The sequence below is a fragment of the Miniopterus schreibersii genome, assembly GCF_964146895.1.
Source record: "Miniopterus schreibersii genome assembly, chromosome: 8".
NCBI lineage: Eukaryota > Metazoa > Chordata > Mammalia > Chiroptera > Miniopteridae > Miniopterus > Miniopterus schreibersii.
This window is the reverse complement of record NC_138109.1, coordinates 69,802,563-69,815,491: the sequence shown is the minus strand read 5'-3', so window position 1 is coordinate 69,815,491 and position 12,929 is coordinate 69,802,563. Positions and strand designations below refer to the sequence as shown.

Below are 12,929 nucleotides of genomic sequence, written 5' to 3'. Positions count from 1 at the left end.
CTAAAAGAAGTGTTTTAATAAATTAACAAATAATATCCATAATGACAGGTTTATGTAATTGCTGGTGTTTAAATACATCCCTGTTAAAACAGCAACTACCTGCTTTGATGTTCATAAGGCACAACAGCACCAGCATTATCCTCTGATCTCACAGGAGCCTGTGAGGTGGGCATATAGGTTCTTCGTTCGACTGATGAGGAACCGAGGACCCAGATGCACAACCAGTGTATGGCCCAGCTGGGACTCAAACATTGACCTCTTCACTCCATGTCCTGCCCTCCTCGCACCACCATCCAAGCGCGACCCTAGGACACTGGCTGATGTCCAGGGATGAAGTTTTGTAAAAGAGCCACCCCTGTGTGGTTCCTCCATCAGAAGTGGAGAATGCAGGGAGGGGTGGGCTGTTGGTCAGATTCTTCATGTCTTATTGTTTATTCATCACATCTCAAGCCCAGACCCTATTTCAGAAATGTGGGTCATTCGTCCCTGCAAGGACAGAGAAAGGGTTGTGACTGAATTAATTTAAATTCATTAGCACTGCTAGGGGAAAAAAGAAACTCAAAACACATTCTCTGCTCGGGGAAGCTCAGGACCCTAGTCTATATATAGAAGGGCACAGTCTCTAGCTGACTGAAGTTCAACAAAAAACAAAAGCTCTAATGTTGAGTTTCTTATCTCCAAAGGCTAATCCCAGGCCACGATTAAACACAATGTGTGCCTGCTGTCCCAAAGTGAAGCTGATTAACTCGTTTCTTGGGTTGCGGTGTTATTTCTGTCATTTTTCAGCCGCAGCCTCAGGCACTGCAATGTGTAGCATAATTTCTCACACATTCCTGGTCTCTCAGAAGAAAGCGGCTGATTGTCTCTCTCCCCTCTGAAAACTCCCTTCATGACTCGTGCAGACTAGATTACAAAAATGCTGGTCCTCTTGAAGTTTAATTTCATTTTCCTTGTCATATTTGTAGATAATACATTTTCTCTGTCCTTTGAGGAGATTAATGTCTTTTTTTTTTTTTTTTTCATTTTCACAATTGTTGCGTTTGAAATCAGACGCCAGGAAGCAACCTTCCACTATTACACGCTTTCCTTTAGAAGTGGTGGCAAAATGGTTCTCAGGTATTTTCAGTGGAGATTAAGGATTTAAAATATACAGTGATTTTTCATTTCAAAACCTGCCCCCGGTTTTCTACAAGAGCGTCAGAGGTGTTTGGTGCCCGGCGATCCCGCCCACCTGAGTCCCCTGCTCTGCTGTGCAGCCGCCTGTTACCAAGTGATGGAGATGAAGCCGCGATTATAAAGCCCCCTGGAAAGGGGCCAGCTGTTGTAATGACCCTGAAATGTAGGTGTCTTGGCCTTCATTTCTTTATGAATTATTAGAAATTAGCTGCCTGTCCCTCACTGGTAATCAACATGAAAGGCAAGACAGTCTCTTCATTTTTAAAATCTAGGGATTTCTTAGAAATGTGACCATGTAAATGGCAGGAAACTGGGGGGAGGTGGAGTGGGGATCTGAGAAGTGCCCTTGTATTCTCAATCTATGTGTCTCCTACTCAGTTTAGTGGAATTGAAGAAGAGAGTTGAATTTCCGAACAGAAGACTCCTTAAATGTTATTCAGGATGGAGATAGAACAGGGGAGAGAGGGGAGCTTCTCCTTTCCCTGCCGTGCCTTGGGGACATAGCTAAGAGGGCGTGAAACGCGAGCTTTTTGCCATAAGACAGCCATTTACTCCCAAGCCCTCTGAAGGCTTGTTTTTAGTGCATCTCGTGTCAGTAGCAGGCCTCCTGTTTTAGGTAAACAACTATTTACTCTTGGCTGTCCTTTCATCGTTTTCATGAAGGAAGATACTCAGGCTGTTCCATCCTCTGGGGAGACAGGGAGGGCGAAACAAAGCCCACATCCTTGCCGGCTCCCCTTTCAGTGGAAGAAGCAGATGATAAACCAGCAGCTGTGTTATGTTTTGTGTGGTGGGGACGGGGAGCTGGGGAGAGAGAGCTGGGCCTGGGAGGAGGGAGCGGCCTGAAGAGGCTCCGCACCATCGTGGCCACAGTAGGCCCGCTGCACACACGTGCACACACATGCACGCACGCGCACACACACACACACACACCGTGCTCCGTTCTCGGGGCTGGGCTAGCCAGCTCCAGAATTAGTTTCTCCTCTCAGCCTGTTTTCTCTGCAAACCTCCGGGCCAGAGCTCACACCCACCTCTGCCCCGATGGCCCCTGCCCCCGGGCTCCTCGCAGCAGAATCGTAGTGGACGGGTCGCCTGGTCCTGTGCGCTCCTGTCGTCTTTGCTTCCTGTTGTACAGATAATTGTCATATTCCATGGTTTTTTTGAACGGGCGGTGCGAATTGTATTTCACGGTCGGCATGTACGTCTACAAGAGACTGTGCTGAGGCTTCTCTGGGAGGCAGCATGGCTGATGGAACGAGCACAGGCCCTGGAGCGGGAAGGCCCGAGGTCACATCCCTGCTGTGACCACTTACTTTCTCAGGAACCTTAATGTTCTCACCCATAAAATCAAGGTAATAACAATACCCTTCCTAACTGTGCAAGCGTTTGTGGAGACGAATGGAGATCATGAACGATTACAGAGCACGTGGACAGGCCCCGCAGGGACCACGTGTGTTAGCTATCGCAGCAGCGAGACCCTGAGGATCGGGATCAGTATTTTAGTGAATTAGATGACGAGGGATGTAATATGACCTCTTCTGATTCCACGAGACGTCAGTCCAGATACTGAGCTGCACAAATGGGACTAGGGGTGTGGAGACAGTTAATACTGAGCCTCCGTCTTCGAAGGACTTACAGTCAGTGGGGGCAGGGGCCAAATGCTTAGACACATAATTATAATGACCCGTGACAGGTGCTGTAACAGGTGAGAACAGAGACTGAGGAAGCACAGAGAAGGCCCTTGCACAAGTTAGGAAGGGCTGTTCTTAAGAAACGGCGTGTGAGCTGTAGTGGGCGAGGTCCCCGAAGCCAGGCTAGGCTCTGAGGGGTTCGGCTGAGGCGCAGCGAGGGCAGGAGCAGAGGAGGAAGCAGGGGAGTTCACAGTGTGCCTGGGGAGTGTCAGGTGGCCCGCCGTGGCTGAGACACTAACAGTAACAAAGGAGACTGAAGGGAATTGTGGGGTCAGGTCGTGAGGCACCCCCACTCCATGCCAAAGAGGGTGGAATTCATCGTCTCCAGTGAGACCTGCAAAGGTTTTCATTGGGAGAATTGAATGATCGGACTTGTTTGACAGCAGCAGAGAGTGGGCCGAGTGGTGGTGGGGAGAAGAGAAGGTTCTGGAAGCAGGGGAAGGGCCGGAGCCGTTGCAGGACTGCTGCTTCCGCGCAGGTGGTGTAGTGACATCAGGGAGCGAGCAGGTTGTGTAGTCCCGCTGCCCACGTCCAGTGAGGCCTGTGTCCCTCTCGCTGTGACCTGAGTCATGTGCCTCACTTTCTTCTCTAAAATGGGGGCAGTCGCAGTAACCTACGCCACAGGGTTGTTGTAAGACCCAAGTGAATCGATACAGGGCGCAGCGTGAGCGTTTAAAAACATTAACTTCTATCAGCATTATGTACAGTAGTCCAGCACGAGTTAAGGAAGGCTCCATATCGGTGAGGATGGGGGGCGTTATATTTCCCAGGTTTTAGTACCTGGTCAGCCACCAAGAAGAGGAACAGAACACAGCCCACGTGCAGTGAGGTCCACTTGAATTCCAAGCAAAGGAAAAGCTTAACTTCAAAGGGTTTTGACATGAATGGTCTAGAATAGTCCTGATGACGTGAGTCAACCTCTCCTCGGGGGTTGCCAGGTGATCTGGAAGATGCGGTGACTCAGGCCACCGGAGTGTCATTCTGTAAATCACCGATATGGGCATCTTGATGAGGAAAGCTGCTGTGCTCTGGAGTCAGCTTGGTGCTCTTAGGTTAGTGGGGCAACTGCTCGGGGACCAGGCCAGGGCTGCAAGTACTGACTCAGTAGAACACTAATAGCATCAAATTTGGGAGACAGCCCCAGTGACAGCCTGAGACACAGCTAGTCAGGAACTTAGGAGACAGGATCTGGACACTTCTTCATCCTTCCACTGCCACTGGGAATTCCTGATAGTCAGCACCAAGGCTGCTTTACAAGTGATTTGCGTGGTGCAACTGAGAACGCAGCGCGTGGCAAAGCCACTGTGGGTACTCTAGGCCTATGGTTCCCAGATGGGCAGTTCCTCTCCCCCAAGAGGCATTTGGCCATGTCTGGTGGCATTTTTGGTTGTCACACTAGAGGAGATGTCACTGGCATCTAGTGGGTAGAGACCAGGGGTGCTGTAAACATCCTGCAATGCACAGGACAGACCCCCCCCACCCAAGTTGTCTAGCCCCAAACGTCAATCATGCTGCAGCTGAGATTTCCAGGCCATTATTTAACCCAAGTGTGACATACACATCAATGGTGGTACATAAAGCGAGTTTAGCACAACCTTTCATAAAAGTTTTAATAGTCATTTATTTCAATGTAAGTTATAAACACATAATTAGCACATGAAGCCTATGATTACAAAGATATTATTGCTTAAGATGAGGCTAAATTAGTATTTAAGTGTTTTTAAGTGTTGATTTAAAAATACAAACTAAATAATAGGGTAAATGGGCTTCAAATATGGCACAGACAAAAAAACGCTAAAGAGTGTGGGTATGATCGAAGGTTAGGAGTCCTGGTTTAAACCAGCTGTCAGGGAACTTTTTCCTGTAAAAAACCGGATAGTTAGACCAACGGTCAGGGAACTTTTTCTGTAAAGAACCGGATAGTAAATATCTAAGGCTCTGTGGCACAGACTCGACTCTGCCATTTATGTGCAAAAACCACCATGACAGTAGGTCAGCAGGTGACTCCTCTCACCATCCTGACCATTATAGTCATGTGTGTAAGATGAATCCTTTAAACTCCGTACCCCAGGCATGGCCTGACCATGGTGGGGTAGAACACTATTACTTACCTTGATTGGCAAGATTTAAAATATTTAAAAAGTAATAAAGCCCATTTTTTACACGTGTTATTATTGATAAGGCATGACGTCCTCGCTACCTTACATGTGTACAATTAGTGGGGCTTGTGTCTAATCAAAGTACACAATCTTACAAATAGCATAATTCAGTTTCTGGCTATAGCACATTGAAACAGAGTGGGTCAGATTCCCTCCTTTCTTTACTCCCAGTGTCCTTATGGGCCTGTTTATTTCCCTCTCAGAGCCTCTGTTTCTGCTTAATAAAGTGAGATAATGACACCTCTCCTGCAGTTAATATGAAGATGAAGTGAGATGCTGGATGTGAATGCTTCTAGGACAGTGGGTGACACGTTCAGTAAACATTTGTCCTGTTTGTTCCCTCTTTTCCTTCCTTTCCTCAGTTCTTCCACCAATTGGGTCAGGATGCCCTTTCTGTTTTGAAGCCATTGATAAAAGCAGCAACCAAATCAGGGGCACCCGCAGCCCTGCAATACGCCACCAGATGCCTCCCTGAAAACTAAAACCAGATCTCTTAATACCCTGTAAACATGATTTGTCAACCACTTACAACTGCACCTAAGTATCAGTGATCCCAGCCCATGTCTTCCATTAAGCAAAAACAGTGAACGGTTACTGAGTGTCCGCTTTGTGCCACACGTGGTGCTGGGCACCTACTACAAACATGAATTAGATGTGGTCCCTGCCCCTCAAGGAGCCCACAGTGTGGTTGGGGAAGGGAAGCTAGTAAGCAAACAGATGTTCGCAATTTTCAGTATCGTGGAATCCCTCAAGAACATAGACAACGTGTTGCCTGAGACAATTATTAAACGGTAAATAGAAATTAAGTTGAAGGTGGGATGGGAGCACATTCTATGCCAAGAGTATGCAGTGCATTGCTGTGTGTGACCAAGGGGTAAATTATATGGGGACAGAGGCTGGTTTCACAATAATGTGGGTCAAGTTGTGCAAGGCATTGGGTGTCATGCTGGGTTTAACTGACTGCTTCTGGGTTTTCACTTTGCTTCAGCAGTGAGACCTTCTGCGTAGAGCACACCTTCTAAGTGACAACTCTGCTGTATAAAACCAGCGTTCCTAAGACTGATGTTCAGCTGCGTGCTCCCCTTCCCGCCCACAAGCACCAGGGTGGAGGCCAGATGTAATTAGGAGCTACATTTCAGTTGATCTAGCTCTTTGCCTTGAATAGTGTAGCTCCTGATGGGTTCACTGGATTTTCCATTTGTGTCACCCTTGAAGCACTGGTTTTGTAGATGGGGCAGGCATTCAGAGTTCTAACAGATGGGACTAGACCTGAGTATTAGAAAGTTGCTCCGACAAGAGTGTGGAAAATAAACTGAAACTGGGAGTGTTTTGAAACCACTTGGAAGGCTACTGCTATAAATAACAAGTGAGGGTCTCACTAAGGGCATGGCCAGTGGGACCCTTCACATGCACCAGCCCTACAGAAAAGGTGTGATTTCCCCAAAGCCACAGTTGAGGAAACTGAGGCTCTGAGAGGTTACATAATTTGACCAATCATAAGTGGCAAAATTTAGACTCGAATTTGTACCCTAGCTCCTCGATCTTGATCTGAGGTCGCATAGTAACTCTCCCATGCTCCTCCGCAGCTAGCTCTTCGCTCTCACCTGCCTTCCTTGCTCTCCTGTGCTTCTCCAGAGTCACCAGCTAGACTGTCTTGCCTGGGTGTTTGCCTTCCTTCCCCTCAGAGGTGGCAGTCGGTGGATATTCATGAATAGAATATGGTAAAGCCCTTCTGGTGGATTCACCTAGCTTCCTGGAAAAGACCTTGCTCACCCTTACGGGAAAGTGACATTCTATCCCGTGCTGGAGGCGCACTTCAGGAAGGTGCCCTTGTTGGCCAGGCGAGGTCCCAGCTGTTTCTGTAGCGCCCCCAACAGGCAGTCACTGATCGCCAGGACTGGTCCCTGTTTCGCAGGGCTGGTGGGTAGCATGATACCTAGCACCCGCCTGAGCGACCGGGATCAGCCTCCAATCCCATCCAACAAAGAGTCTCACGCTTCCCACGTGTCTTTGGGGGAAGAGAAACCACAGTGTCCTGTGTATCGCAGCTGCCTGGAAGGCTGTGTTTTTTGTCTTCCTTTGCACAATATTTCTCCTCTCTCCATTCTCTTGGGATGGTTTGGAGCCCTTTGCCCTAAGGAACGCGTACCTTAATGTTTCCACCTTTTCCCCCACCAAACATGAATGTCTATCGGCTGCTTTCCATCCCTCGAATCTAATATTCCCAGCTCTGTGTCTCTGTAGGAGCCATTGTTAATTAACCTGTAGATCAGGGAGAGGAGAAGGCAGGGGTGCGGCAAAACATGAGCCACGGGATTACATTTCTGTCTCTTCTGTCCCTACTGCCTTTAATACCCAGTGTAGAGTCCCAAGCAGAACTGGAACGCAGTGCGTGTTGTGGCCTGACTGGGGGGCAGAGGGGACGGTGCCTTGTGAGGTGGGGCACTGACTCCCCCAGTCAGTCTCTTTTCAGTCAATTCTTATATTTGTCACCCAGAAACCATCTACCATGTTCTCCACCTTCCTGCTCTCATGACCGTTTGTACTGAACTAGGTGGGAAATGAACCCCATTAGCTGCTCATGTCTAATAAGTTGCTGCATTTCTGTAAATATTTGATTTAATCCTAGTAGTTGAAGGGCTTTCTTTTTTTTAGTCGATTGAATTCATTGCCTTGAACACCATAACTCGTAATGTGTTAACTAGATTTTCCATCTTTGTCACTGAAGAGTTATGCAAAAACTACAAAGAGTGCCTGGCCGGGTGTGGCTCAGCGGTTGAGCATCGACTGAGGATCCAGGAGATCTCGGTTCGATTCCCAGTCAGGGCACATGCCGGGTTTTGGGCTTGATCCCTAGCAGGGGGCGTGCGGTAGGCAGCCGATCAATGACTCTCTCATCATTGATGTTTCTCTCTCTCCCTTTCCCTTCCTCTCTGAAATCAATAAAAATATATATTTTAAGAAAAAATACAAAGAGCAAAACAGCGCTTTGGAAACAATGGAAGGAAGTTAATTGAATTTAAATTAGACATAGCAATAATTTAAAGCATAATTGAAAGTTTCAAAGGAGACTATCATGCATTCATATGTCATGAATAAGATTTTTCTTTTGTATAAAATATTTTAATGTGGATTTATTGATATATAGTATATCCTCATACTCCATTATTTTATGAATATCAGACACTTTTGGATGGTAAATGCACTGAATTTTTTTTTTAATATAACCTTATTGATTTCAGAGAGAGGAAGGGAGAGGGAGAGATAGAAACATCAATGATAAGAGAATGGTTGATCGGCTGCCTCCTGCACGCCCCAACCAGGGATCAAGCCCACAACCAGGGCATGTGCCCTGACCGGGAATTGAACTGTGATCTCCTGGATCCTAGGTTGATGCTCAACTGCTGATCCACGCCCAGCCGGACAATGCATTGAATTTTCTATGTTCAGAAGTTCCTTAAATGAAAGATATAAATCCCATTTCCAGTTAATCTGAAAAAGAATTATAAAATTTAATTGTATGTCTCTGGCCAATTATTCTTGCTGGGCTTCATTCAGAGTCTGTCACTGAAAGGATTCTAAATTAAGGAGCCTAAGATGGAGTCAATTAAGAAAATAACTACTTTTTAATTTTCGATGTTATGCATTTCCTAATTTTCCTACAATGAACTTATATGGCTTCTATATATGAAGCAAATCATTTTTAATTAAAAAATACATTTTATCTGAGTTGGTTCAATTTAAAAGGGAAAACCAAGAATATCAATACCATTGCTTCCTGGAAAATTGACTTACCCGTGGGTGCTTAGGATATGACATCATCCTTGGGAGAGAACTTTCTCTGAATCATACTTGACCATGTCTGTCCTGATGTTCACAAATAGGTTGCCAGCCTTGTGGTCCCACCTCTTCTCTTTCCCTGAATCTCCACGCATGAAGTTCCAGCCTATCCCACACTCAACCCCTACCGCTCACGCTGCATAGCTTTGAAAGCTAGAACTTCATGCGTTATCTCTTCTGTGGATCTCTAGCTTCTCCATCAAATTAATCCTTTTACTCCAGTGAGATATGGCAAAAGAACTTTCCTTTGGCACTTGGAGGTATGGATCTTAACCAGAAATACTTGTGGAATGAAATTTTTTTCAATTTTGTGTTTTTATTTTCTTAATTGTAAATACTTAGGACAAAAAAAATTACCATTTTAAGGTGTATAGTTCAGTGGCAATAAGTACATTCACATTGCTGTGCTAGCATCACCACCATCCACCCACAGGAAACTAGAATTTTTTTTTATATATTTTTTGAGGGAGGAAGGGAGAGGGAGAGAGACACAGAAACATCAATGAGAAGCATCATCGATCGGCTGCTTCCTGCATGGCCCGGCGCCTACTAGGGATCGAGCCTGCAACCCAGGCATGTGCCCTGACCAGGAATCCAACCATGACCTCCTGGCTCATGGGATGACACTCAACCCCTGAGCAACACCAGCTGGTAGGGAATTAGAATTCCTACATCCTATTCCATGCTGCTACCACCATCAGAAAAGTCCGCTGTGATCCAGTGTTTAGCTGTAAGATGAGAAACGAGGCTTCAGTTGCCCCGGAGACCCTTCATCCCTTAGGACCGGACAACTGAGTCTGAAGAGGGTTCTGATGCGTTTCCATGACGTTAGCCAGAGTGACTGTCTTCTTTCCTTTTTCTCTTTGAACAGCTCCGAGCAGCGGGTCCCCTGTCCCACCTCTTACCACAGCTCTGGTTTGCACTCGGGTGACGGTGTCACAAAAGCAGGACCTCTGGGCCTTCCAGAAATAAGACAAGTGCCAACTGTTGTGATTGATTGTGATGACAATAAGGAAAACGTGCCTCATGAATCGGACTATGAAGACTCTTCCTGCCTCTACTCGGGGGAGGAAGAAGAGGAAGACGACAGCTCGCTGTACACCAGTGCGTGCACCCAGCTCCTCGCGGGGGCAGGGGCGGGGGCGGGGTGGGGCGCTTGGAAACAGTGCTGCCCAGCTGCCCGGCCCTCTTCCAATCAGGGCCTGGTGTCCGCTGGCCCTGGGCCACCGAGCAGCTCAATTAGCCTCTTAGGGCCTCAGTTCCTTCCTTAGTAAAGCGAAAGGATCGACGTCCCCATAACATCCCCATAGCTCTAAAACTTACATCGGGCTGCCACCTGCTGCGTCTTAGACGGCTCTCCCTTTCTTTGATGGCTTCCCTTGGGGTGCAGCCCCCTCCCTCAAAAAAGGGGGCATGGACCTGAAAATTTATTTCCAATCTACACGCTGCTCAGATATACTCACCAGTGTGTATGCAGCAAATGCATTTTAAGCAGGCCTAAATTCACTCAGGTTAGAGGGCCTGAATTTAAATTTCTTATTCAAGGCCTCAAATGTGCTACGGGAGAAGGAACAAAGACAGCAAGTTCAAAATCTGTCTTTCTGGCCGTGAATGATCAGCACATTAGTTAAGTGATTAGAGACTGCTTTTCGGTTGACATTTTAATAAATGAATTTATAGCAACTTTTCACTGAATATATACCGTGCCTGCTACATGCTAAGATTTTTACTCTGTTATGTACATCTTACAACACCCGGTGGCATTCACACTGTTGCTCCATTTTACAGAGGAGGGGAGAAAAGGGAGAGGCAGGTGACTTGCCCAGAGCCTCACATCCACTCAGGGACAGTGCTAGGGTTTGATGCCACTGTGTCTCATTCCAAAGCCCATGTTGTGAAACTGGTGAGGAAGAAAGGGGACTATCCTACAAAAAAAATCCAGAGGAGTCCCCCAAACTCGCTGCTTCCCAGCCTCCTCCCCCTGCATGGTAAGAGTTGTGGTGGGCAATGACATGATCAAGATAATGAGGAGAGGAGCACGGAAGGGCAGCCAGAGGCCCAAATGACCCCGTAGTGGAAGGAGCAGCTGCTCAGCCCGTTTCCTGACCAGAGAATTAAATGTTTTACACCAGCATTCCTCAGCCTCAGCACTGTTGACATGTTGGACCACTTAAGTCTTTGTTGTGGGGCTGTCCTGGGCACTACGGGATATCTAATAGCATCCCCGCCTCTGCCCACTAGATACCAGGAGCATTCCCCGAGCCCCAGTTTTGACAACCAAAATATGCTCTAGACTTTGCCAAGTGTCCCCTGGGGGGCAAGATCACCCCTGGTTGAGAACCATGGATTTATTCCGGATGGAAGGAAGCCTTGCCGTGGCTGCCTGCTCGGAGCCCCTTACGTTGAAAAGAAAAGCAGTCCCGGGATATTGCCCATTTTAATGAGTTTACTTCTACTTCCACCCCATACGGACCCCACTTTTTCTGCCCAGCTTTATTTTCCTTTGCATCCCCCCTGGCTCCACAGTCACTGATCTCTTTTGTCTCCTGTGATTACCTGGCCTGCCTGTATCCTCTGAGCTTTCCCACATGCGGATGCCACCCACCTGCTGCCTGGGCACATCTCGTTTGTCCTGCAGGTGCCAGTCCCTCCTGCTCCGTGAAGCTTCCCGTAGTTACTAAAGGCCCTCTTCTTTCTCCCCACTTTGCACTCTAGTCTGTCCCTCCTTTACGATGCTGCTGCATGCTGGAAACCCCTGGAGAGCCACGATCCCATCACAGGCTCCCCATGGGCTCCTCACATGCTCAGCACTGCTAGGTGTGAACGCGTTGCTTGCAGGAACTATGGAAGTGTCCTTTGGGGCCTTAGCCACTCTCAAATGTTAAGCCCGCTTCTTCCTGACCTTTACCTTGTGGCCCACGGTGGGTCCGGTGGGAGCCAGGGCAGGCGTGTGTCAGCGTCATTAACTCGCTTGTCCCTTCTGCAGGCTCCCTGGCCATGAAGGTGTGCAGGAAGGACTCCTTAGCCATCAAACTCAGCAACAGGCCCTCCAAGCGAGAGCTGGAAGAAAAGAACATCCTTCCCAGGCAGACGGATGAAGAGAGACTGGAACTAAGGCAGCAGATCGGCACCAAGCTCACCAGGTAGGACCACAGGACCACCAGCTCTGCAGGTTTGGGTGAAAGACGTCAGTCTCCATCCCCACATCAGTCCTGGGTATCTCTTGAAGAGCTTACTGCAAAAATAGTCCATGGAAAACATTCTATTTCTTCTCCAGGGTTGCTTCTACGGTCTCCTCCCCTTCACTCATTCAAATCTGGGAAATTTCACTTGATTAGAAGTTCAGGGAGAAGCTGAGAGGCAGGTTTCCAGGAGAACCTCCTGTAGAAAAATCTCCACCATGCAGTAGACTTGAGGGCCTCTAGACGTGGGAGTTGGGGTTTGGTTGAGCACAAAGCAACCTAACAAATGCACTTTTGTCTGTACTGTGCAGCCAGAAGACATCAATGGCTGTTAATGATGCCTCATCTCTAAACTGTGACTCTTGGGTGACTGCCCTTTGTGTACGGATATTACGGACATAAGCACAGAGTGTGTTATTTAACATACTACGCACGTGTGTGTATTTGTAGTCTAGAACATGTTTATGTGGAATTAGCTTACATTGTGGAGCGCTGATTATTTGCCAGGCATCCTTCTAAACATTTTACATGCATTAAATCACTTAATCGTCGAGGCTCCCCATGAAATGGACATTTGTGCCCACTTTACAGATGAGAACACCAGGTGTAGAGAACTTTAGACCCTGTATGATCTCTAACAGAATGGCAGCGGAGTGCCCCCTCGCGACTACTTTGTTACTCTGCCTCTGTGATAATAGTCATCGCATGAGCTCCATCCACCGTGTCCCAGGCACTGTGCTAAGTGTTTGGGTGCAACACATAGGCATCTCCTGGGTTTCCACCTCTTCTCCCTCTTCCAAGCTGTGCAGCCTTGAGTAACTTGCTCTCTTTGCCTCGTTTCTGTATTTGTAAAATGTGCAGTTGTAAAATTAAGTAATACA

General features: G+C 47.5%; 1 protein-coding gene across 7 annotated transcripts in view; it reads left to right on the top strand.

Moving 5' to 3' along the window:
- The window catches only part of PHACTR1 (phosphatase and actin regulator 1), a 458,770-nt gene that overhangs the window by 406,989 nt on the left and 38,852 nt on the right, over nt 1-12,929 (top strand). For all 7 annotated transcript variants that reach the window (XM_081143827.1, XM_081143829.1, XM_081143828.1 and 4 more), the window contains 2 exons: nt 9,738-9,970; nt 11,853-12,009. In XM_081143827.1, the coding sequence (XP_080999953.1) occupies nt 9,738-9,970; nt 11,853-12,009 (390 nt within the window). The remainder of the gene's footprint in view (nt 1-9,737; nt 9,971-11,852; nt 12,010-12,929) is intronic.